This window comes from Pithys albifrons, chromosome 22 (genome assembly GCF_047495875.1).
Source record: "Pithys albifrons albifrons isolate INPA30051 chromosome 22, PitAlb_v1, whole genome shotgun sequence".
In the NCBI taxonomy this organism is placed as follows: Eukaryota; Metazoa; Chordata; class Aves; order Passeriformes; family Thamnophilidae; genus Pithys; species Pithys albifrons.
The window spans coordinates 3,649,111-3,670,535 of record NC_092479.1 but is presented as its reverse complement, the minus strand read 5'-3'; the positions used below and the strand labels follow the sequence as shown (position 1 = coordinate 3,670,535).

The window sequence follows — 21,425 nt, the reverse complement described above, 5'->3', positions numbered from 1 at the left end:
AAACCCAATAGCCAAAACCCACTTAAATGGCCTCAAAAACCTCACCTAAATGGCCAAAGAACCCAACAGCCAAAACTCACCTAAATAGCCCCAAAAACTCCACTTAAGTGGCCAAAACACCCAACAGCCAAAACCCACTTAAATAGCCCCAAAAACCTCCTACCTAACCCACTCCAATCCACTTAAGTAGCCCAGAAAACCACTTAAATAGCCCCAAAAACCCACTGAAATGGCCCAAACCCCACAGAATATTCCCAAACAAACATGTCACAGCCCACAGGCAGGTCCTGGATTTATTGAGGGATTTCACTGAGGGCTGGAGGGGACGGGGCCTCTCCCATTCCCAGACTCCATTCTAACAATTCCACTCCTGGAGCTGAGCTGTGATCCCGAGGGAAGCACCGTGAGGAGCCTCCACGTGGGACAGAACTCCAGGGAAATGGAAACCCAGTGGGAAGGAGCTGCTCTTCCCATCAGAATAAATACAGGACATGGATCAGACATTCCAGCTCCTCCCCCAGCCCTGCAGCACCATCGGCGACTCCACCACGCCCTTTCCCACCCAATTCCCAACATTTTTATTCCAATACCCCCCAGTCTCCCCCTGGCACTGGCAGCTCACACATTCCCACTCCAGCACTCCCAGCACAGCTGCCAACACCCCCCAGAGCTCCCTCCCCTCTGCCAGATGTGGGCACAGCTGGTGCCAGGGATGGAGGGGACACATCTTCAGCATCCTCTTCACCACCATGAGGGAGACAACGTGATTTTGGTGCTTTCTGGGAGGCTGGGGAGGTTCTTTTTCAGTCACACATCTCTTCCTTCCCCGCTCAGGACACACACGGGTCACAGCAGCAGCTTTTCCTCAGCACAAAGATCTTCCAGCAGGACAAGACATGGATGTTTGGCACTCCTGGAAGCTCCGCAGGCAGTGCCAGCCCAGCTGGCCACCCAGGGCCCCCCTGGCTCAGCGCCAGGCCCTGTTGAGCAGCTTCACCTGGGCCAGTCTCTTGGTGATCATGGTGGCAAAGACCAGCCCGAAGAGGACGCTGCTGATCAGCACGTAGTCGTAGTCGTCCTTCAGCACGTCGAACTGCTTGGAGGGGTACACGCGGGTCTGGAACAGGTCCAGGCCGTAGGCAACCACCTGCAGGGGCAACGGGGCAGGGGGAGGCAGCTCTGAGTGTGAAGAGTCAAAAATTACTCACTCAGGGCTGCAGTGCTAAAGAGCTCTGAAACTCCTGCTTAAATAGCCCTAAAAACTCACTTAAATGACAAAAAACCCCTTAAATAGATCCAAAAACCCCTCACTTAAACAGCTCCAAAAACCCTACTTAGACCCCCAAACCCCCCACTTAAATAGCCCTAAAAACTCACTTAAATGGCAAAAAAATCTCTTAAATAGCTCCAAAAAACCCTCACTTAAACAGCTCCAAAAACCCCTTAAATAGCTCCAAAAACCCCACTTAAACAGACTCCCAAACCCCCCACTTAAATAGCCCTCAAAACTCACTTAAACGGCAAAAAAATCTCTTAAATAGCTCCAAAAACCCCTTAAATAGCTCCAAAAACCCCTCACTTAAACAGCTCCAAAAACCCCTTAAATAGCTCCAAAAACCCCTCACTTAAACAGCTCCAAAAACCCCTTAAATAGCTCCAAAACCCCCTCACTTAAACAGCTCCAAAAACCCCACTTAGACCCCCAAACCCCCACTTAAATAGCCCTAAAAACTCACTTAAACGGCAAAAAAATCTCTTAAATAGCTCCAAAAACCTCTCACTTAAATAACTTCAAAAACCCTCACTTAGACCCCCAAACCCCCCACTTAAATAGCCCCAAACAATCACTTAAATGACAAAAAAACCCCTTAAATAGCTCCAAAACCCCCTCACTTAAATAGCTCCAAAAACCCCTTAAATAGCTCCAAAACCCCCTCACTTAAATAGCTCCAAAAACCCCTTAAATAGCTCCAAAAACCTCACTTAAATAGACCCCCAAACCCCCCACTTAAATAGCCCTCAAAACTCACTTAAATGGCAAAAAACACCTTAAATAGCTCCAAACACGCCACTTAAATAGACTCCCAAACCCCCCACTTAAATAGCTTTAAAAACTCACTTAAATGACAAAAAAAAAACCCTTAAATAGCTCCAAAAACCCCTCACTTAAATAGCTCCAAAACCTCCTTACTTAAACAGCTCCAAAAACCCCACTTAGACCCCCAAACCCCCCACTTAAATAGCCCTAAAAACTCACTTAAATGGCAAAAAATCCCTTAAATATCTCCAAAAATCCCTCAAATAGCTCCAAAAACCCCTTAAATAGCTCCAAAAACCCCACTTAAATAGCCTTAAAAACTCACTTAAATGGCAAAAAACCCACTTAAATAGCCCTAAAAACTCAAATGGCAAAAAAAAGCTTAAATATCTCCAAAAAAACCCACTTAAATAGCTCCAAAACCCCACTTAGACCCCCCAAACCCCCCACTTAAATAGCCCTAAAAACTCACTTAAATGGCCACAAAAAAAGCATAAGTAGCTCCAAAAACCCCACTTAAATAGACCCCCAAACCCCCCACTTAAATAGCCCTAAAAACTCAAACTGCAAAAACCAGCTTAAATATCTCCAAAAAAATCCCACTTAAATAGCTCCAAAACCCCCACTTAGACCCCCAAACCCCCCACTTAAATAGCCCTAAAAACTCATTTAAACAGCCAAAAAAAAAAGCTTAAGTAGGTCCAAAAAACCCACTTAAATAGCTACAAAAATCCCACTTAAAAAGACCTCAAGCCCCCCACTTAAAAAGGCCTAAAAACTCACTTAAACTGCCAAAAAATGCTTAAATAGCTGAAAAACACACTTAAATAGCTCCAAACCCCCCACTTAAATAGACCCCCAAACCCCCACTTAAATAACCCTAAAAACTCACCTATATAGCAAAAAAATCCATTTAAATAGCCCCCCAAACCCACTAAAATAGCAAAAACCCTCAAATAGCCCCCCCAAAAACCACTGAAATAGCCTCAAAACCTCCACTAAAATAGCTTTCAAAACCTCACTTAAAGAGCCCCCAAAAACACCTAAATAGCAAAAAAGCCCCACTTAAAGAGCCCCCCAAACACTTCAATAGCCCCCCAAGAAACACCTCAAAAGCCTCTCAAAAACCCACTTAAATAGCAAAAACTCACTTAAAGAGCCTCGAAACCCACTTAAATAGCCTCAAAAAACACCTCAATAGCAAAACCCCACCACTTTCACAGCCCCAAAACCCACTTCAACAGCCCCAAAATCCCTCACTTAAACTGCAAAAAGTCTCACTTCAACAGCCCCAAAAAATCACGTTCCAGATCAGAAGGACTGTCTAAGCTGAGACCCGCCAGGCTGGGGGCACTGTGGAGTTCCCGTGGCCGGGAATGCAGCCCCAGTTCCAGGGAATGTCCCGGCACTCACCAGGCAGGTGGACTCGAGGCCCGAGGGCGCCGTGTAGATGCCCCTCATGCGGGAGATGGTCTGGTTGTAGTTGATGAACCTCTCGGCGTGGATCTGCACGTCGGGCGAGTACGGGATCAGGTTCTCCTCTCTGAAAGGCAGGGAGGGCAGTGAAGTCCCACCAAACAGCACTCTGATCACAGCTCCTACTCTGCAATCCCACCAAACAGCACTCTGATCACAGCTCCTACTCTGCAATCCCATCAAATTCCTACTCTGCAATCCCACCAAACAGCACTCTGATCACAGCTCCTACTCTGAAATCCCACCAAACATCACTCTGATCACAGCTCCTACTCTGCAATCCCATCAAATTCCTACTCTAAAATCCCCACCAAACAGCACTCTCTGATCACAGCTCCTACTCTGAAATCCCACCAGATACAGCTCCCTACTCTGCAATCCCACCAAACATCACTCTGATCACAGCTCCTACTCTGCAATCCCATCCAATTCCTACTCTGCAATCCCACCAAACAGCACTCTGATCACAGCTCCTACTCTGAAATCCCCACCAAACAGCACTCTGATCACAGCTCCTACTCTGCAATCCCACCAAACAGCACTCTGATCACAGCTCCTACTCTGACATGCCATCAAATTCCTACTCTGAAATCCCCACCAAACAGCACTCTGATCACAGCTCCTACTCTGAAATCCCATCAAATTCCTACTCTGAAATCCCCACCAAACAGCACTCTCATCACAGCTCCTACTCTGCAATCCCACCAAACAGCACTCTCTCATCACAGCTCCCTACTCTGATCATCTCCAACTGATCTGAAATAGGAAATCTGGAAGCTTTTCCTTGTGTGAATTCATTTTTGCTGCAGGATGAAAATCAAAAGTATCTCTGGGCCTGGCTAAGCTGCAGCTGCCTCTTCCTTCCAGGCTTGGAAGTTTTAAAAGTCTGTGTAATCCTAAAAGCCCAGTTACTCTGAGTGCTCCTCCCAAGAGAGTAGACAACAGGCTGGATTAGGATTGACCTGCTGCCTTACAGACAAACAGCCCAGCACAGACTGGGAAGGAACTACAGAACTGTTTAATTTGGAAAAGACTTCTAAGATCCCTGACCTGAAGATTCCATTCAAAACCCACCCTGACTCCATCCAGGACAGGTTGTTCCACTTCACACTCCTGTATCACACTCAAACCCCATCCCTCTTCCCAGCTGCCAGGAACAGGGGTTGTTGTCACCCCTTCCCTACCTGCTCTGCTCCGTCGGGATCTCCGGGCGCCGAGGATCCAGCAGAGCCTTTGGGAGGGACAGGATGGCCCCGGAGGGAAGCCCAACTGTGCATTAAAAGAAGAGCATCTTAAAAATCCCAGAATTGTCAGGGTTGGAAGGACCCTCTGGAGACCATCCAGTCCAACCCTCTGCCAAGGCAGGGTCACCTGCAGCAGGTGACACAGCAATGCATCCAGGTGGGTTTGGAATATCTCCAGAGAGGGAGACTCCAGGCTGTCCCTGGACTCTTGTTCCAGTGCTCTGTCACCCTCAGCATAAAGAAGTTCTTCATGCTGAGGTGGAACTTCCTGTGCTTTCGTTTATGCCCATTGCTCCTCATCCTGTCTCAGGGCACCACTGCAGGGTCTGCCACCACCCCCTGATACCCCATGGCCATTCCTGACAGCATTTTCCAACAGCATTTTCCAACAACATTTTCCTGACACCATTTTCCTGGTGCTCACTCTTGCACTTCCAGGGGTCCAGGACAACCCACAGACATCACTTTTGGCAGCAAATGCCTTTGGCTTGTATTTCAGTGCTGCCTGAGCCCCTCTGGGCACCGAGCGGGCACTCACCGAGCAGGTGGCGGCTGGTGATGCCACGCTCGGTGATGGTGGCCTCCATGGCACTGATGGCAGAGGGGAAGATGTAGGACTGCTGGAGGACCTGGGGCAGGATGGGGCGGTCCAGGGAGCTGAAGGCCGTGGCGTTGTATTGCTCAGTGCCCTCGTAGAGCTCCAGCACAGTGAACTCATTCCGCCGGGCCTTGGTGTTCCAGTACTGGTACTGCAATGACAGCACAGGTCAGGAATGTGAGCCAAGCAATCCATAACACAGAGAGCAGGAAATCACAGGGAATGGAGAAGGATTTTTGACCACAGAGGATGAGGAACTGCCCCCACTTCCCAATGTAAGCAGCATGGCACTCAGTGCCTCTTCACCCAGGCACTCAGCAATAGGACAAAGGGGGCTCAAGCTCTGCCAGGGGAAATTGAAGTTGGAGATGAGAAAGAAATTCTTTGCAGAGAGAGTGCTCAGCCATTGGAATGGGCTGCCCAGAGAGGGGGTGGATTCCCCATCCCTGGAGGGTTTTAACCTGAGCTTGGCCGTGGCACTGAGTGCCATGATCTGGTAAAGGGACTGGAGTTGGACCAAGGGTTGGACTTGATGATCTCAGAGGTCTTTTCCAAACCAATGGATTATGTGATTCTGTGGATGTGGCACTGAGGGAGAATCCACCACATCTTGATCCAATCCCACTGTGATCACCAGCCCAGGGCACTCTGTGCCCTGGGCTGGTGATCACAGTGGGGTTGGATCAAGGGTTGGACTTGATGATCTTGGAGGTCTTTTCCAACCCAAGCAATTCTATAATTCTGTGATCTGGGTGACAATGTAGTAGCTCAGTTGGTTAAAACCTGGTTGTAGTAACACCAAGGTCATGGGTTCAATCCCCTGTCTGGGCCATTGACTTAAGAGTTGGACTCGATGATCCTTGTGGGTCCTTCCAACTCAGAATAGTCTGTGATTCTGTGGTGTTGGGTCAAAGGTTGGACTTGATAATCTCAGAGGTCTTTTCCAACCTGGTTGATTCTGCAATAAGCTCTTACCACCACCCAGTTCTCTGAGTGAACCATGTGGACAGGCCCCTTGGCTTTCTTCTGCACTGAGGAGTGGATGATCCTGCCTGTGACCCCATCAATGAGGTAGATCCCGATGAAGGTGCGCTCGTGGTGCGTGTCCGTGCTCTCTGTCACCACAGCCAGCAGGTTGGGGTTCAGGGACTGCAGAGAAACACAAACACAACTGAGATCCACCCCCACTTCAGTGCCACAGGCACCTTGTTCTGTGTTTCACCTGACACTGGGTAGGTTTGGGTTCAAAGACTGAAAAAAAGGAAAAAAAGCAACTGAGACCCATCCCCACTTCAGTGCCACAGACACCTCGTTCTGTGTTTCACCTGATACTGAGCAGGTTTGAGTTCAGAGACTGAAAAAAAGACAAAAAACCTGAGATTCATCCCCACTTCAGTGCCACAGACACCTTGTTCTATGTTTCACCTGACACTGGGCAGGTTTGGGTTCAAAGACTGAAAAAAAGTTAAAAAAGCAACTGAGACCCATCCCCACTTCAGTGCCACAGACACCTCGTTCTGTGTTTCACCTGATACTGGGCAGGTTTGGGTTCAGAGACTGAAAAAAAGACAAAAAACCTGAGATTCATCCCCACTTCAGTGCCACAGACACCTTGTTCTGTGTTTCACCTGACATTGGGCAGGTTTGGGTTCAGAGATTGAAAAAAAAGACAAAAAACCTTAGATTCATCCCCACTTCAGTGCCACAGACACCTTGTTCTGTGTTTCATCGGGCACTGGGCATATAATAAACTAATTACCTGATTAGCACAAATCACCAGAAGAAATCAAGCAGTTATGCCCCAATATCAGATGTCTGACTGACTTAATTACTGCACCAAAGTGCTTTAGAAAAGAATCCCTCCCAAAATTAGCATCTCTGGGGAGGGCTTGGGGAAAAACCTGCTACTACAGGGCAGTTAATCCCAAAGCAGAGCCTGGGAGTGGCACTGAGCTGTTCCCAGGGAAGATGCACCCCCAAAAAGCCACAGCAGCAGCAGCAGCACCTTGTAGAGGACGCTGCGGTCGCCCATGACGCGGCCCTGGGAGTGCACGTGCTCGTTGGACCTCTTGCCTTTGACAGCCACAATCCTCTGCACCTCTGGGGGGATCACCACCTCCCAGCTCTCCTCTGTGCTCAGGTCCTGCAAGGAAAAAGCAGAGGGGAGGCTGGATCTTGCCCTCAAAAACACCATCCCCACCAGTGACATTCAGCTTTCTCTGCTTTTTCATTGTACAGGTTTCTTCAGGATGTTTTGAGGCTGAATGTTCCTATTCTGAGCAAAGCCCCACAAACCAAACAATGAGATCTACCATTATCCAGGCAAGTGGCATCACTGGGACTGTACCAAGTCTTCCCTACCTTTTTCAGCCTGAATCCAGAGAGTTTTCCCTGCTCAGCATCAACCAGATAAAAATAGATAGAATGGGCTATTTCTTCCAACTGGCGAAGGACGTTTTTAGTGGCTGGGAAAGCTGTAACCTGGAAAAGGAGGATGGAAACACAGGTTAAAAACCAGCTGACACAGAAAGAGGTTAAAAAAAACCCAAAACAACAAAAAATGAACCAGAAAGATTATCTCAGATATGTTTATCAGATATGTTTATATGTTTATGTCTGTCTTACCAGAATAACCTCATAGTTTTGTGTGAAATGTGACCCAATGGCATTTTTTTAAATCTTGTTCCAAAAGGGAGGGGAATAATTAACTGGAACATGAAGAAAATTTTTCCAGGCAAAGCCAGTTACCTTGTACTCATCATCAATCAGCAGCAGGACTTTGGCATAGTCTTGATCCATAATAGGCAGAAGCAGAGTCTGGAGAATTGGGCGTTTCAGAACAGGGGGAGCGACTTGGCTTCTCTTCCCAAAGATGGGGTTAAAGACATACAGAAAGCTCATTTTGGTTTCCTATAAGACAAACAAGAGGCAAAACTTTTTCTAAGGGGGAAAAAGGGGTATTTTTCTAACTGCTCCTTGCTGATGTTGGACTATTCTTATCCAGAGTTCAGCTATTCCATCCTGAAAATACTCTGGACATGAATACTCTGTATCCCACACCTGCCTATCAAACCCATGGTCATGCTCAAGATTTTCAGGCCTCTGTGTCTGCTTTTCCCCAGGTCCCTCTCTCCTCCCATCCCCACATCAGTGACAACCAGATGAGGCACAGAAAGATGGTTTTTCCTGCCCTTTCCAAGGACAGATTTCCATGCTAACCCAGCCCAGTGGAGGGCCAGGGAAGGGCTTCACCTTGTCCTTGACAAGCAGAGTGCACTGGGGAGGGTGTGGGAAATGGGCTGTTGTCCTTTGCACCATCAGCTTGAAGGAGGAGCCTGGTCTCACATTCCTCAGGTATTGCTTCCACAGGATGGTGCCAGAACTGCTTTCAATGCCAAAGAGCTGAGCAAAGACACAGGAAAGCCAAAGCTGAGGAAAACACACCTCTCACATCCAAACACTGCATTTTTCTTTGCCATATCCCAAAGAAAGAAGAGTCTCGGTCCCTGTTTAAAGGCATCACAAAACATCCTGTGCATCTTCTCATGACATCCTGCCCAAGCCTGGTTAAAAACAGGGCTGGGAGTTCAGAGCTGAGACTCTGTTATACCCCAGAAACAGATCCCTCCTCTGTCCTCCTCACCTTTCCTGAGGCAGTGACCATCACCATCATCTTCTGGAGGTTGAACTCATCTCTGGCCAAGTTGTCAATGTTGATCTCATTCTTGATCTGGCTCCGGGGCTTTCTGGCATCGTAGAACATCTTCCACAGATGGGCAGTCCAGGCCTGCAGCAGGATGAGCTGGGAGGACAATCTCTTCAGAAACATCCCCAGCAAACCATCTGCAAGGACACCAACAGTGACAACAAGAGGGAAAATCCAGATCCCACCCCAAAACTGGAATTGTGGTGTTGACCAGGACAAGGAAATGCTGCCATGCACAAACCTGGGATAAGTCTCTGCCTCCCTGTTACTCTGGAGTAACAGTCATAGTCACCATTTAATGACACACTCTGGCATTCACCTTTTCCCACTTCACACTCATTCCCAAATTTGCCTCTATCAACTGAAAGCAAACCCTCATGCAGAGTGTTTTGTGCTCCTCCTCACTGTGCCCACCTAAACCTCACCCACCTCCAAGGTCTGTGTCTCCCCCTGCACTCAGTAAGGAAAAACCCACTTCATTCTGCCCAAACAGGGATTATATTTAGTTGCTCAAAACAAACTGTCCCAGCCCTGAGGGGAACAAGCAGAGGCCACTGGTGGCACCAGAAGCACCAGGCAGGGGCAGCACACACTGCATGCAGGCTGGGTTACCTTGAATGGCTGCATCCAGGACAGCAGGGAAAGACAAAACAAAGCAAAAAAAAGGCCATTGGAAACAAGTCTTTCAGAGAGAGTCAAAGGAAACACTCAGCAGAGATGGCCAAAAATCCCTCCTACTGCTGCCAACTGGTTTGTCACAGTAACAGTGAAATGTATCCGTGTCATCTGCACTTGGCATTGGGCCTCAGAAGTTTAGACAGAAAAGGGGTTATTGCTGCTCATTTTAACTGCCATCAGTAGAGATTTGAATTCCTCTCTCAGCTTAGAGTACACAGGAAACAATAAATACATCTATTCAGGAAAAGGAACCAACTCACAAAGGCCACTCTTGAAACTCACCTGCTTTTTTTCCAAATTCCCCCTCCAGCTCAGCCTGTGCCCCTGTCAGAGGCAGGTCCACCATCTCCAGGCTCACCACCTCTGCCAGGGACTCCTCTCTGCTCCACACAACTTTTCCTGGAAAAAAGGAGTAGAATATTGGGAAAATCAACATCTGGGAATAGGATGATGTTCCAGTGGACCCTTTGAATGCAAAGCACTTCTTATGGAATGCAAAATATTCTGTATCTGTCTAATATCAATAAATGAACTATTTCATAAAAGACAAACACTTTATGCAACTGGAACCACTTTGGGGAAGAAACCCAAAGGATCTGTAAAAGCAATCTGGTGTTTTTAAAGGGTTACAGTTATAAAATCTATTTAAAATAAGAGGTTCCCAGAGTGAACTGAATTCCTTTTCAACTCCAGAAAATTCATGTCACTGAGAGGGACTTTTAACCCTTTCTGCAAATTAACATTTTTGCCATAAGGATGTTTTCTGAAAAACTTTGAGGAATATGTACAACAGGACTTGGATTCTCATCCTACAGAAAGTTTTGGTATCTGCAGAAACCCCCTGAAATCCAAAGGCTCTGCCTCCACAAAGAACATGCCAGAACCCTCTGCTCAGGTGAGATGTGAAAGTTCTTGAGCTTTTCATGGGACTCCGAAAAGTTAAATTAATTTTGCCAAGTTTCCAAGGAAAGTAATGATAAAATAATGATCCTTTAGGAGCTGGAATTTTCTTGTGGCCAGTGTTGCAGCTGGAGGAGGCTGTTTGTGCAGTCACCTGGCTGCTGGAGGAACATGAGCATGTGGTCTTCTGTTTGCACCAGGGCTCTGTAGCCCACCGAGTCATCCTTCTTCAGGAACACCTGGATGTACAGCTGGGAAAACAAGGGCAACAGTGAGGTTCATGCTCACCTCACCTCCTCACAGAACACAGAAACAAGAGCAGCAGTGGGATGGTAGAACCCCTAAAATGCTCTTTCCTATTGCCTGAGGGCTCTGCCCATCCTGCCAAATCAGGCAAGGGAGGTCTGAGCAGCGCCAGGACTGAACCAACCCCTCCCTGCTCACCTGCTGTGGTTTGGCCCCTCCCTGCTCACCTGCTGTGGTTTGGCCCCTCCCTGCTCACCTGCTGTGGTTTGGCCCCTCTCTGCTCACCTGCTGTGGTTTGGCCCCTCTCTGCTCCCCCCTGCTGTGGTTTGGCCCCTCTCTGCTCACCTGCTGTGGTTTGGCCCCTCTCTGCTCCCCCCTGCTGTGGTTTGGCCCCTCTCTGCTCACCTGCTGTGGTTTGGCCCCTCTCTGCTCACCTGCTGTGGGTCTGGCCCCTCCCTGCTCACCTGTTGTGGTTTGGCCCCTCCCTGCTCACCTGCTGTGGGTTTGGCCCCTCCCTGCTCACCTGCTGTGGGTTTGGCCCCTCCCTGCTCACCTGCTGTGGTTTGGCCCCTCCCTGCTCCCCCCTGCTGTGGTTTGGCCCCTCCCTGCTCACCTGCTGTGGTTTGGCCCCTCCCTGCTCCAGGCTGAAGGTAATCGTGGTGTCCAACAGTCTTTGTCCAGTCTCAACCAGGTAGAGGTTTATGTTGTAGGTTTGGTTGGAGCAGGTTAAGGAATCCTGGAAAACCAAGCAGAAAGAATCACCTGCACACATTCAGCAAGAACTGTGGCTTCAGGGTGTTTTTATGTTCTATATATGGAACTGCTACAAAACATCAGCCTCCAAAAGGCTGCTGTGACCCCTCTGTCCTTCTGTTCCTGCACAGAAGGGACTGCCAGGAACTGCCCTGGGCACAGGAGCAGCTGTACCTGCCTCCGGGCCTCCTCCCCAGCACTGCCAGCAGGAAGGGCCTCAGCACTCCCAGGTTTCTGAAAGGAGGGAGGGGAGAGATGAGCTGTGGCAACAACACCAGTGAGAGCACAAAACATCAGGGCTTTGAGTGCCTGACAAGCTCAGGTAGGAAACAGTTCTATTTTTATATACAGTTCCATACTATTTTTTATTAAAATGAAACTCTCCCTAAATTTGGTACCCCCAAGAACTGAAATCCAATATGGATCAGTAAATCCTATTCCAAAGTCTGCCCACTTCACTCAGGGCTAAAGCAGGACACACATCCCACTGAGCCAGACCCACCCTGAGCTGGACAATATCAAGCTTTAATTGCATTGCCACCCTCCTCTTCCTCAAGGGACTCCCCATCCCTGTGACACACCCCCAGGGCTGTGCTGGTTCCAGAGAACAGGAGCTGTTGTGCTCACCAGTTCACTCCTGCACGTCAGCACAGCAGCCACTGTCTTCTCCCCAGTTGTTGCAAAACTCACCAGAGCTGCCTGGAAAGGAAAAAAAACAGCAGGAAATCATTAAAAAACCCACCAAGAAAATCCCAAACTCCATCAAAAGCCACTGTGGAGTAAATAAAGCCACAGTGGAATTAAAAGCAGATGAACTTCCACAGTCAAATTTTAAATTTTATTGTTTCCTCCAACAAAACAAAAAATCCTAAGACTGAAAATATTTCTAATAAAGATGGAAACAGCTGATCTGCTGCAGGTTTTTGAACTGTAATGCCCAGAATTATTAAATTTGCACAACCTGCCAGCTGGGCTAAGAGCTCTGAAGGATTTAGGCTCAGCTGGGCCTGTGGCTGGTACCTGCTGGAAGTCTCGGAGGTGGCTGAGCAGCCCATGCTTGTACTGCAGCAGGGAGAAGTGGCTGGGAGAGACCTGCAGGAAGAACTGGGTCCGGGAGGCTCCGCTCACACTGGGCTGAGTGGCCAAGAGCCTGGCCTGGAAGTCATCTGCAAACTCCAGCTCCAGGGACTGCAGGGACACAAGCACAGCTCAGGGGGCTTGTTCTCCACTGGGATCAACACCTTCCCCCTCCCAGCAGCAACACAGCTGGAAGGAGAGATTCCCTGGGCCAGGAGAGACAAAGCAGGAGCAGGGAGGCTGAGGCTGCCCTTGGAGCAGAGCTCTGAAGAGATCAATGCAGAAGGATGGACAGAAAGCTTTCCAACCCTTCCCCCAAGTCTCTAGATCCTGATCCCCCACCCCTCCTCAATCATTCCACAGTTCACCAACAGGCACCAAACCAGCTGGGCAAGGAATGACACACCATGTTCCTGCAGAATTCTCACCTGCAGCGGGATCTGCTTCATCTCCTGCTCGGTGTCCAAGGAGCAGACATGGAGGGAGCTGGTCTTGCTGTCCACACACACCAGCACAGCCTCCCCCACCACCCCACAGGGGCCCTGCAGGCTCTGCAGCCACGGGGCTGCCACTCTGCCCTGCAAAAGACAGACACTGAGACACCGAGGTGGCAGCAGAGCCAGCTCTGCACAGAAACAACCTGGACACAGCCAGGAATTCAAGTCACCATTATCTCTCCTCATGAGTGGGACAAACTCTGTGTTTGAGGGAGCTGGGGGTGTTCAGCCTGGAGAAGAGGAGGCTCAGAGGTGACCTCAGCACTGTCTGGAACTCCCTGAAGGGAAGTTCTGGCCAGGTGGGGGTTGGTCTCTTCTCCCAGGCACTCAGCAATAGGACAAGGGGGCACGATGGGCTCAGGGGAAACTGAAGTTGTAGATGAGAAAAATATTCTTCACAGAGAGAGTGCTCAGGGATTGGAATGGGCTGCCCAGAGAGGGGGTGGATTCCCCATCCCTGGAGGTTTTTAAGCTGAGCTTGGCCATGGCACTGAGTGCCATGATCTGGTAAAGGGACTGGAGTTGGACCAAGGGTTGGACTTGGTGATCTCAGAGGGCTTTTCCAACCCAACCCATTCTGTGATTCTGTGATTCTATGGATGTGGCACTGAGTAAGAATCCACCACATCTTGATCCAACCCCACTGTGATCACCAGCCCAGGGCACAGAGTGCCCTGGGCTGGTGATCACAGTGGGGTTGGATCAAGGGTTGGACTTGATGATCCTGGAGGTCTTTTCCAACCCAATCCATTCTGTGATTCTGTGACTCTCTGTCAGCCTGAGGTTCATGGGACAACCCTGACTAAGAGCTGCCACTCTCATTCAGTTTGGCTTTCAGTGCCTCAGGGCAAGGGAAGTTTCTCTGGATCACAACAATTTCTTTGCCCCCCACAGCACAGCCCCTCTGGTTGGGAGCACATTTGTTAACACCAAACCCACTTTTTTGGCTCCATAATCAAGCACTACCTGCTTTGTAATTTCTCCATCCTCTACACTGAATGTCAGGACAGTCAGGTGGCTCTGGGGAACAATTCCAAGCACATGGATCACTCCAGTCCCATGGGAATACAGCAACTGGTACTGAGTGGTCTCACTGCAAGAGAGGCAGCAACCCTGAAGCATCAGCTTCTCACAGAGCTGTTTGCAGAGGTTTTCAGAGGCACAGGGCAGGGGCAGGGCCCTTCCCTCTGCCAGGAGCTCCCAGCTCTCCTTAAAATGTGCTCCCACCTTTCTGGCAAGTGTTCCACCCACTTCTGGTGCCCGTTGGACAGGTAGTGCAGGGACAGGGCCGCCTTCTTCAGCACTGCCACGTATTTCACCGTGTCCTGGAGCCCCACCAGGGCAGCTGCCTGGAAACTGAGCAAGGCCACAGGCAGAAAATCAGGGAATTATTCTGCTGCTTTACCCTCTGGAAGGGGCTGGAGCAGCAGGAGGGGCTGAGGGAGCTGGGGGGGCTCAGCTGGAGAAAAGGAGGCTCAGGGGGCACCTTCTGGCTCTGCAATCCCTGTCAGGAGGGGCAGCCGGGACAGGAGGTCGGGCTGTGCCCCAGGGCACAGGGACAGGAGCAGAGGGCACGGCCTCAGGCTGGGCCAGGGCAGGGCAGGGGGCACAGCAGCAGGAATTGCTGCCTGAAAAGGGTGGGCAGGCACTGGCAGGGGCTGCCCAGGAAGGGATGGAGTGCCCAGCCCTGGAGGTGCCCAAGGCAGGACTGGCCGTGGCACTCAGAGCTCTGGGCTGGGGGACAAGGTGGGCATCAGGCACAGGGTGGGCTCCATGGGCTGGGAGGGCTTTGCCAAGGTGGGCATCGGGCACAGGGTGGGCTCCAGGGGCTGGGAGGGCTTTGCCAACCTCAGGGATTCTGTGCAAGGCTCAGGCACTTCTAAAGAATTCACCCAAAACTCTTCCTGGAAACTTCTCCTTTAACTAAACCTTCCTCTACAGTGCAAGGGCAGGCAAAGCCCACGACCCCTCCCTCGCTCCCCAGCGCAGCCCCAGGGAGGGCAGCAGCACAATTCCCACCTGCCCGTGTCCAGGGACGTCTCCCAGTTGAGCCCCCCGATGTTGGTCTCCCAGGAGCGCAGGATCCGCCCGGCGTTGGACACGGTGACGGCGTCTGTGGGGCAGGGCCTGAGCGTGGGGCGGGTGCCCCCAAACCCGCACCGGGGCCCGGGCGGAGCCCCCACATTCCCGCGGCATTCCCACCCCGATCCCACCCCAATCCCCCCCCCCCCGATCCCCATCCCAATCCCCCCCCCCCGATCCCCATCCCAATCCCCCCCTGCAATCCCACCCCAATCCCTACCCCCAATCCCACCCCAATTCCCCCCCAGAAACCCATCCCAATCCCCCCCGATCCCCCCTCCCGATCCCACCCCAATCCCCCCCCGGTCCCATCCCAACTCCCCCCCTGATCCCATCCCAATCCCCCCCATCCCATCCCAATCCCCCCCATCCCATCCCAACTCCCCCTCCCGATCCCATCCCAACTCCCCCCCCCGATCCCATCCCAATCCCCCCCATCCCATCCCAATCCCCCCCCCCGATCCCATCCCAATCCCCCGCCCCATCCCTCCCCCCGATCCCACCCCAATTCCCCCCCCCCCCGATCCCATCCCAATCCACCCCCGATCCCATCCCAATCCCCCACATCCCATCCCAATCCCACCCCCGATCCCATCCCAATACCCCGCCCCATCCCACCCCCCGATCCCACCCCAATTCCCCCCCCGATCCCACCCCAATCCACCCCCGATCCCATCCCAATCCCCCCCCTCGATCCCACCCCAATTCCCCCCCCCCGATCCCATCCCAATCCACCCCCGATCCCACCCCAATCCCCCCTCCCGATCCCCTCCCCGATCCCCCCCCAATCCCACCCCCGATCCCATCCCAATCCCCCCCCCGATCCCATCCCAATCCCCCCCAATCCCCTCCCCGAGCCCACCCCCGAGCCCACCCCAATTCCCCCCAATCCCCCCCCCGATCCCATCCCAATCCCCCCCCATCCCACCCTCTTACCCTGCCCATGGATCAGCATCGCATCGATCGTCCCCTCCGCGGTTCCCTTGTCCACATGACGCCACACTGCAGGACACAGCGCAGGGCAAGGACGTTCGGCCCCCCAGAGGCATTTTTATTATTTTTACGCTCTCTTTGTGCCCTGCCCGCCCCCCGCACAGCCCTCCCCGGGATCCCACCCGGCGGGACTGACCCCGCCCGGGCCGCACTCACGGATGTCGCCGCTCCGGGAGTTCAGGGCGGCCACCACGTTCTCCTCGGTGGCCACCACGAGCTTCTTCGAGCCCTGCGACGCCTCCAAGGACGCGAACTTGAGCTTGCCCACGTACTGCTGCCTCCTGCGGGGGGAGCGGCGGTCAGGCGGTGCCCGCCCGGGGCGGCGCGGGGTTCCTGCCCGCGGGGCGGCACCGCCAGCGCTCACCAGTCGAACTTGCCCACTTGGTCCTCGTAGACGGCGGCGGCCAAAGGCAGGAGGAGCAGCGGCAGGAGCGGCCCCGGCGCCGCCGCCATGACAGCCCGGGGGGCCTCGCACCGCAGCGGGGCTGCCCGCGCCGCCGCCTGAGCGGGGAAAGGCTGCCGGCGCCCTGAGCAGCGCGCAGGCACCGCGCTGGGCAGCCCCGGCCGCTCCCGGCAGCCCGCGCGCCGCCGAGGGGGCCTCGGAGCACGGGGCAGCCATGCCCAAGTCCCGGCGGGACCGAAAGGGTGAGAGCGGCGGGAACGGGGACGGGAACGGGAAGGGAATGGGGACGGGAACAGGAAGGGATCAGGGACGGGACCGGGCCGAGACGGGGACCGGGGCCGGACCTTTCCCCATGGCTGTACCCTGCCCTTGCCCCGGCTCCAGCTCCAGCCTTCATCCCCTTCTCGTCCCCGTGTCCATTCCCATCCTCGTGCCAATCTCCTTTCCCATCCCTTTCCCCATCCTATGTGCCTTTCCTCATCCTCATGTCCTTCACCGTCCTATATGTCCTTCCCCACCCTTCATCCCCATTCTGTATCCCCTTGTCAGTCCTTCATTCCCTTCCCATCCTCTTGCCCCTTCCCGCCCTTGTGCCCATCCCCTTCTCGGTCCCTCTCCCTTTCCCCCATCCCACCCACTCTCACTCTGTCTCTGCTCTCCACAGTCTCCCTGACCAGGACGCCCCGGAAGGGGCTGGAGGCCAAACAGGCGCTGATCACTGAGGTGAGGCCGACCCGGGACTTGAGAGTCCCCTGTCCCCGTCCCCATCCCCTGTCCCTGTCCCCATCCCAATTCCTGTACCATCCCCATCCCCTGTCCCCGTCCCCATCCCCGTCCCCATCCCCTGTCCCCATCCCTGTCCCCATCCCTGTGCCCATCCCCGTCCCTGTCCCCATCCCCATCCCCGTCCCAGTCCCCATCCCCATTCCCATCCCCGTCCCCATCCCCGTCCCCTGTTCCCCATCCCCGTCCCCTGTTCCCCGTCCCCGTCCCCTGTTCCCCATCCCCGTCCCAGTCCCCATCCCCGTCCCAGTCCCCATCCCCATCCCCATCCCCGTTCCCGTCCCCGTCCCCATTCCCATCCCCATTTCCCCATCCCCATCCCCATCCCTGTCCCCATCCCTGTGCCCATCCCCGTCCCTGTCCCCATCCCCATCCCCATTTCCCTGTCCCCATCCCCGTCCCCATCCCCATCCCTGTCCCCATCCCTGTTCCCCATCCCTGTCCCCATCCCCGTCCCCATCCCCATCCCTGTCCCCATCCCCGTCCCCATCCCCTGTTCCCCATCCCTGTCCCCATCCCCTGTTCCCCATCCCCATCCCTGTCCCCATCCCCTGTTCCCCATCCCTGTCCCCATCCCCTGTTCCCCATCCCCATCCCTGTCCCCATCCCCTGTTCCCCATCCCTGTCCCCATCCCCTGTTCCCCATCCCCATCCCTGTCCCCATCCCCTGTTCCCCATCCCCATCCCTGTCCCCATCCCCTGTTCCCCATCCCCGTCCCCATCCCCATCCCCATTTCCCTGTCCCCATCCCTGTCCCCATCCCCATTTCCCTGTCCCCATCCCCATTTCCCTGTCCCCATCCCCATCCCCGTTCCCATCCCCATTTCCCTGTCCCCATCCCTGTCCCCATCCCCATCCCCATTCCCGTCCCCATCCCCATTCCCGTCCCCATCCCCATTCCCGTCCCCATCCCCATCCCCTGTTCCCCATCCCTGTCCCCATCCCCGTCCCCGTTCCCATCCCCATTTCCCTGTCCCCATCCCCGTCCCCATCCCCGTCCCCATCCCCGTCCCCATCCCCGTCCCCGTCCCCATTCCCATTTCCCCATCCCCATTTCCCCATCCCCATTTCCCCATCCCCATTTCCCGTCCCCATCCCCATCCCCATCCCTGTCCCACAGCTCCGGCGCTGTGTGGACACCTACAAGTACATCTTCGTGTTCTCGGTGGCCAACATGAGGAACAACAAGCTCAAGGACGTCAGGAACGCCTGGAAACACAGCAGGTGGGCACGGGAGGGGTGGCTGGAAAGGAGGGGACATTCCCAAGGGCTGTGAGCCCCCAGGGCTGACATCCCCCTCCTCCTGCTCCAGGATCTTCTTCGGGAAGAACAAGGTGATGATGGTGGCGCTGGGCCGGGAGCCGAGCAGCGAGTACAAGGAGAACCTGCACAAGGTGGGCTGGGGGGCTCTGCTGTCCTAAAGCTCCACCTGGCAGGGTGGGCAGGACCTTCCCTGTGCTCCCACAGCCTCGTGCTCTGCTCTCCACCCCCAGCATTCCATCCCTGCTCCAACCCCTGCAATGCCTTCAATTCCACGTTGTGGAGTGACATCCCAGAACATCATCCTGTGAATGTTTTGAGTGAATCCATCCCTGTGGTTATAGCAGAGATTTCACAGCTGTGCAGGACTCGCCTTGCAGGTCAGTCCCTGGTGCTGCCCAATCCCTATGGATGCTCCTTTTCTTCCAGGTCAGCAAACACCTGAGGGGGGAGGTCGGGCTCCTCTTCACCAACCGCAGCAGGGACGAGGTGGATGAGTGAGTACCCGTCTGGCACAGCCTTTTTGTTCCCACCTATTTCACTTCCCAGAACCATTTCACTCCCTGGTGCTCCCTTAAAACAGGGATGGTCTCAGGGACCTTCTCCACTCATCTTTCTCAGCCATCCCTGCAACAGGAATGGTTTGGGTTGGAAGGGACCTTAAAGACCATCCCATCCCACCCCTGTGGGCAGAGTCACCTCCCACTGTCCCAGGTTGCTCCAACCTGGCCTTGGACACTCCAGGGATGGGGCAGCCACAGCTTCCCTGGGCAACACAAGAATTTGGGGTGGGCTGTAGCCAAGGGAGGCTGAAACTCATTCCCTGTCCCAGCTGGTTCTCCAAATTCCGAGAGATGGACTTTGCCCGTGCTGGGAACAAGGCGCCGTATGGGGTGAGCCTGGACACGGGGCCCCTGGAGCAGTTCCCACATTCCATGGAGCCACAGCTGCGCCAGCTGGGGCTGCCCACGGCGCTGAAAAAGGGTATGTGGGGCAGGTGGGAGGGGCAGGTGGGATGGGGCAGGTGGGATGGAGCAGGTGGGATGGGGCAGGTGGGAGGGGCAGGTGGGATGGGGCAGGTGGGATGGGGCAGGTGGAAAGGGGCAGGTGGGAGGGGCAGGTGGGATGGGGCAGGTGGGATGGGGCAGGTGGAAAGGGGCAGGTGGGATGGGGCAGGTGGGAGGGGCAGGTGGGATGGGGCAGGTGGGATGGGGCAGGTGGAAAGGGGCAGGTGGGATGGAGCAGGTGGGAGGGGCAGGTGGGATGGAGCAGGTGGGAGGGGACAGCTGGAAAGGGGCAGGTGGGATGGAGGAACTGGGAAGGGGCAGCTGGGAGGGGCAACTGGAAAGGAGGAACTGGGAAGGGGCAGCTGGAAAGGTGGAACTGGGAAAGGGCAGCTAGGAAGGAAAGCTGGAAAGGGGCAGCTGGAAAGGGGCAGCTGAAAAGGGGCAGCTGAAAAGGGGCAGCTGAAAAGGGGCAGGTGGAATGGGACAGCTGGGAGGGGGCAGCTGGAATGGGGCAGCTGGAATGGGGCAGCTGAAAAGGGGCAGGTGGAATGGGACAGCTGGGATGAGGCAGCTGGAATGGGGCAGCTGGGAAGGGCAGCCCCAGGTCTGCCTGAGCAGGGAAGGTCTCTTAAAGGAGAATGTTAAATACAGATCTGGAAAAATCTGATGGACAGTGTTCTTGTTGGGATGAGGCTGGAACTCCTCATGTCCTTCTTGTGCTGTTCCTCCCAAACTTGTGTCAAAGGATGAGGCAACCAACCAGCTTTCCCAGGATAACTGTCCCTTTCCAGTGGAAGCAGCTGGGACTGAGCCATTCAGAAGGATGTGGGGGTTTAGAGCTGATCTCTTCCAGCTCCTTGGGGTGCACTAATATTGTATGGGAAGCTCCAAGGGGTGGTCTTGGAGGGATTCCGGGCTCTGCATCCACATTCCAGGGGGTGCCCAGTTCCTGGGAGCCTGGATAAGGAGTCTGTTCCTGCAGGGGTGGTGACGCTGCTCTCGGATTATGAAGTGTGCAAGGAGGGGGATGTTCTCACCCCGGAACAGGCCCGTGTCCTGGTGAGTAACACAACAGCTCTGCTTTCTGACACAAAGTAATTCATTAATGCAACCCCTGAAACTCTGCAGAAGTAATTTTGGCTCCTGCTTTGCTGCACTTCCCACCTGAAGTGGTCTGGGCTGTTTTGCTGGGCTGGACACAGGGACAGTTAAAGCAGCAGTGACAGATTTGTGTCCTCCCCCAGAAACTCTTCGGTTACGAGATGGCAGAGTTTAAAGTCACCATCAAATTCGTGTGGAATTCTGAGACAGGAGACTTCCAGAAGCTTGTGGGAGGCACAACACAGGAGGAGGAGGAAGAAGAGGAGGAGGATGACAATGATGACAGCAATGAGGACTAGCAGTGTGGACCTGGCAGCTCTGCTCTGTTTTAGAGACAAAAAGAGGAGGATGTTTCCCCTCCCTGTTTGCACCTGGACAAGGATGATCAGCTCAAATATGCTCTTTGTAAAAAAATACCTAACTATGCTTTTTTTTATATATATAAATCTCTATACAAAACTTGAGAGGGTCGTTGCTGCTGCCTGTTACTGTTTGTGTATCCTGAGGTCTGAGGAAATTCCACCTCAGATGTGAAAACTGGGCAGAAAGGGTGTCAATTTAATGCATCTATGATGTAGCAGAG

General features: G+C 53.6%; 2 protein-coding genes across 3 annotated transcripts; one reads left to right on the top strand and one right to left on the bottom strand.

Annotated features, from left to right (window-relative positions):
• Positions 1-267: 267 nt before the first annotated feature.
• On the bottom strand, positions 268-16,775 carry EMC1 (ER membrane protein complex subunit 1). Of its 2 annotated transcripts, XM_071575753.1 has the most exons (23): positions 16,653-16,775; positions 16,445-16,569; positions 16,232-16,297; positions 15,233-15,326; positions 14,441-14,569; positions 14,180-14,306; positions 13,145-13,294; positions 12,660-12,827; positions 12,267-12,338; positions 11,814-11,873; positions 11,500-11,622; positions 10,795-10,891; positions 10,023-10,139; positions 9,000-9,199; positions 8,609-8,758; positions 8,105-8,266; positions 7,718-7,837; positions 7,362-7,499; positions 6,332-6,505; positions 5,297-5,507; positions 4,699-4,783; positions 3,452-3,581; positions 268-1,147 (listed from the first exon to the last, which is right to left on the bottom strand). In XM_071575753.1, the coding sequence occupies exons 1-23, from the start codon at positions 16,739-16,741 to the stop codon at positions 968-970; spliced, it is 2,967 nt and encodes a 988-aa protein (XP_071431854.1). In that variant the 5' UTR covers positions 16,742-16,775; the 3' UTR covers positions 268-967. The 2 variants fall into 2 exon arrangements, with proteins under 2 accessions (XP_071431854.1, XP_071431855.1); XM_071575754.1 differs by lacking the exon at positions 11,814-11,873.
• Positions 16,776-16,871: 96 nt separating this feature from the next.
• On the top strand, positions 16,872-21,306 carry MRTO4 (MRT4 homolog, ribosome maturation factor). Its single transcript, XM_071575549.1, has 8 exons — positions 16,872-16,933; positions 17,356-17,414; positions 18,595-18,698; positions 18,787-18,868; positions 19,164-19,231; positions 19,567-19,718; positions 20,724-20,800; positions 20,986-21,306. The coding sequence occupies exons 1-8, from the start codon at positions 16,906-16,908 to the stop codon at positions 21,139-21,141; spliced, it is 726 nt and encodes a 241-aa protein (XP_071431650.1). The 5' UTR covers positions 16,872-16,905; the 3' UTR covers positions 21,142-21,306.
• The last annotated feature ends 119 nt before the right edge of the window (positions 21,307-21,425 follow it).

Bases quoted from the DNA above. Each gene is read 5' to 3' on its own strand.
- EMC1 (XM_071575753.1), bottom strand. From the start codon at position 16,741: ATGGCGGCGGCGCCGGGGCCGCTCCTGCCGCTGCTCCTCCTGCCTTTG. The intron at 8,759-8,999 runs GTGAGGAGGACA...GTCTTTGCTCAG, and splicing joins TGGTCACTGCCTCAGGAAAG to CTCTTTGGCATTGAAAGCAG. The intron at 5,508-6,331 runs GTAAGAGCTTAT...CTGTCATTGCAG, and splicing joins ACTCAGAGAACTGGGTGGTG to TACCAGTACTGGAACACCAA.
- MRTO4 (XM_071575549.1), top strand. From the start codon at position 16,906: ATGCCCAAGTCCCGGCGGGACCGAAAGG. The intron at 18,869-19,163 runs GTGGGCTGGGGG...CTTTTCTTCCAG, and splicing joins ACAAGGAGAACCTGCACAAG to GTCAGCAAACACCTGAGGGG. The intron at 19,719-20,723 runs GTATGTGGGGCA...CTGTTCCTGCAG, and splicing joins GCCCACGGCGCTGAAAAAGG to GGGTGGTGACGCTGCTCTCG.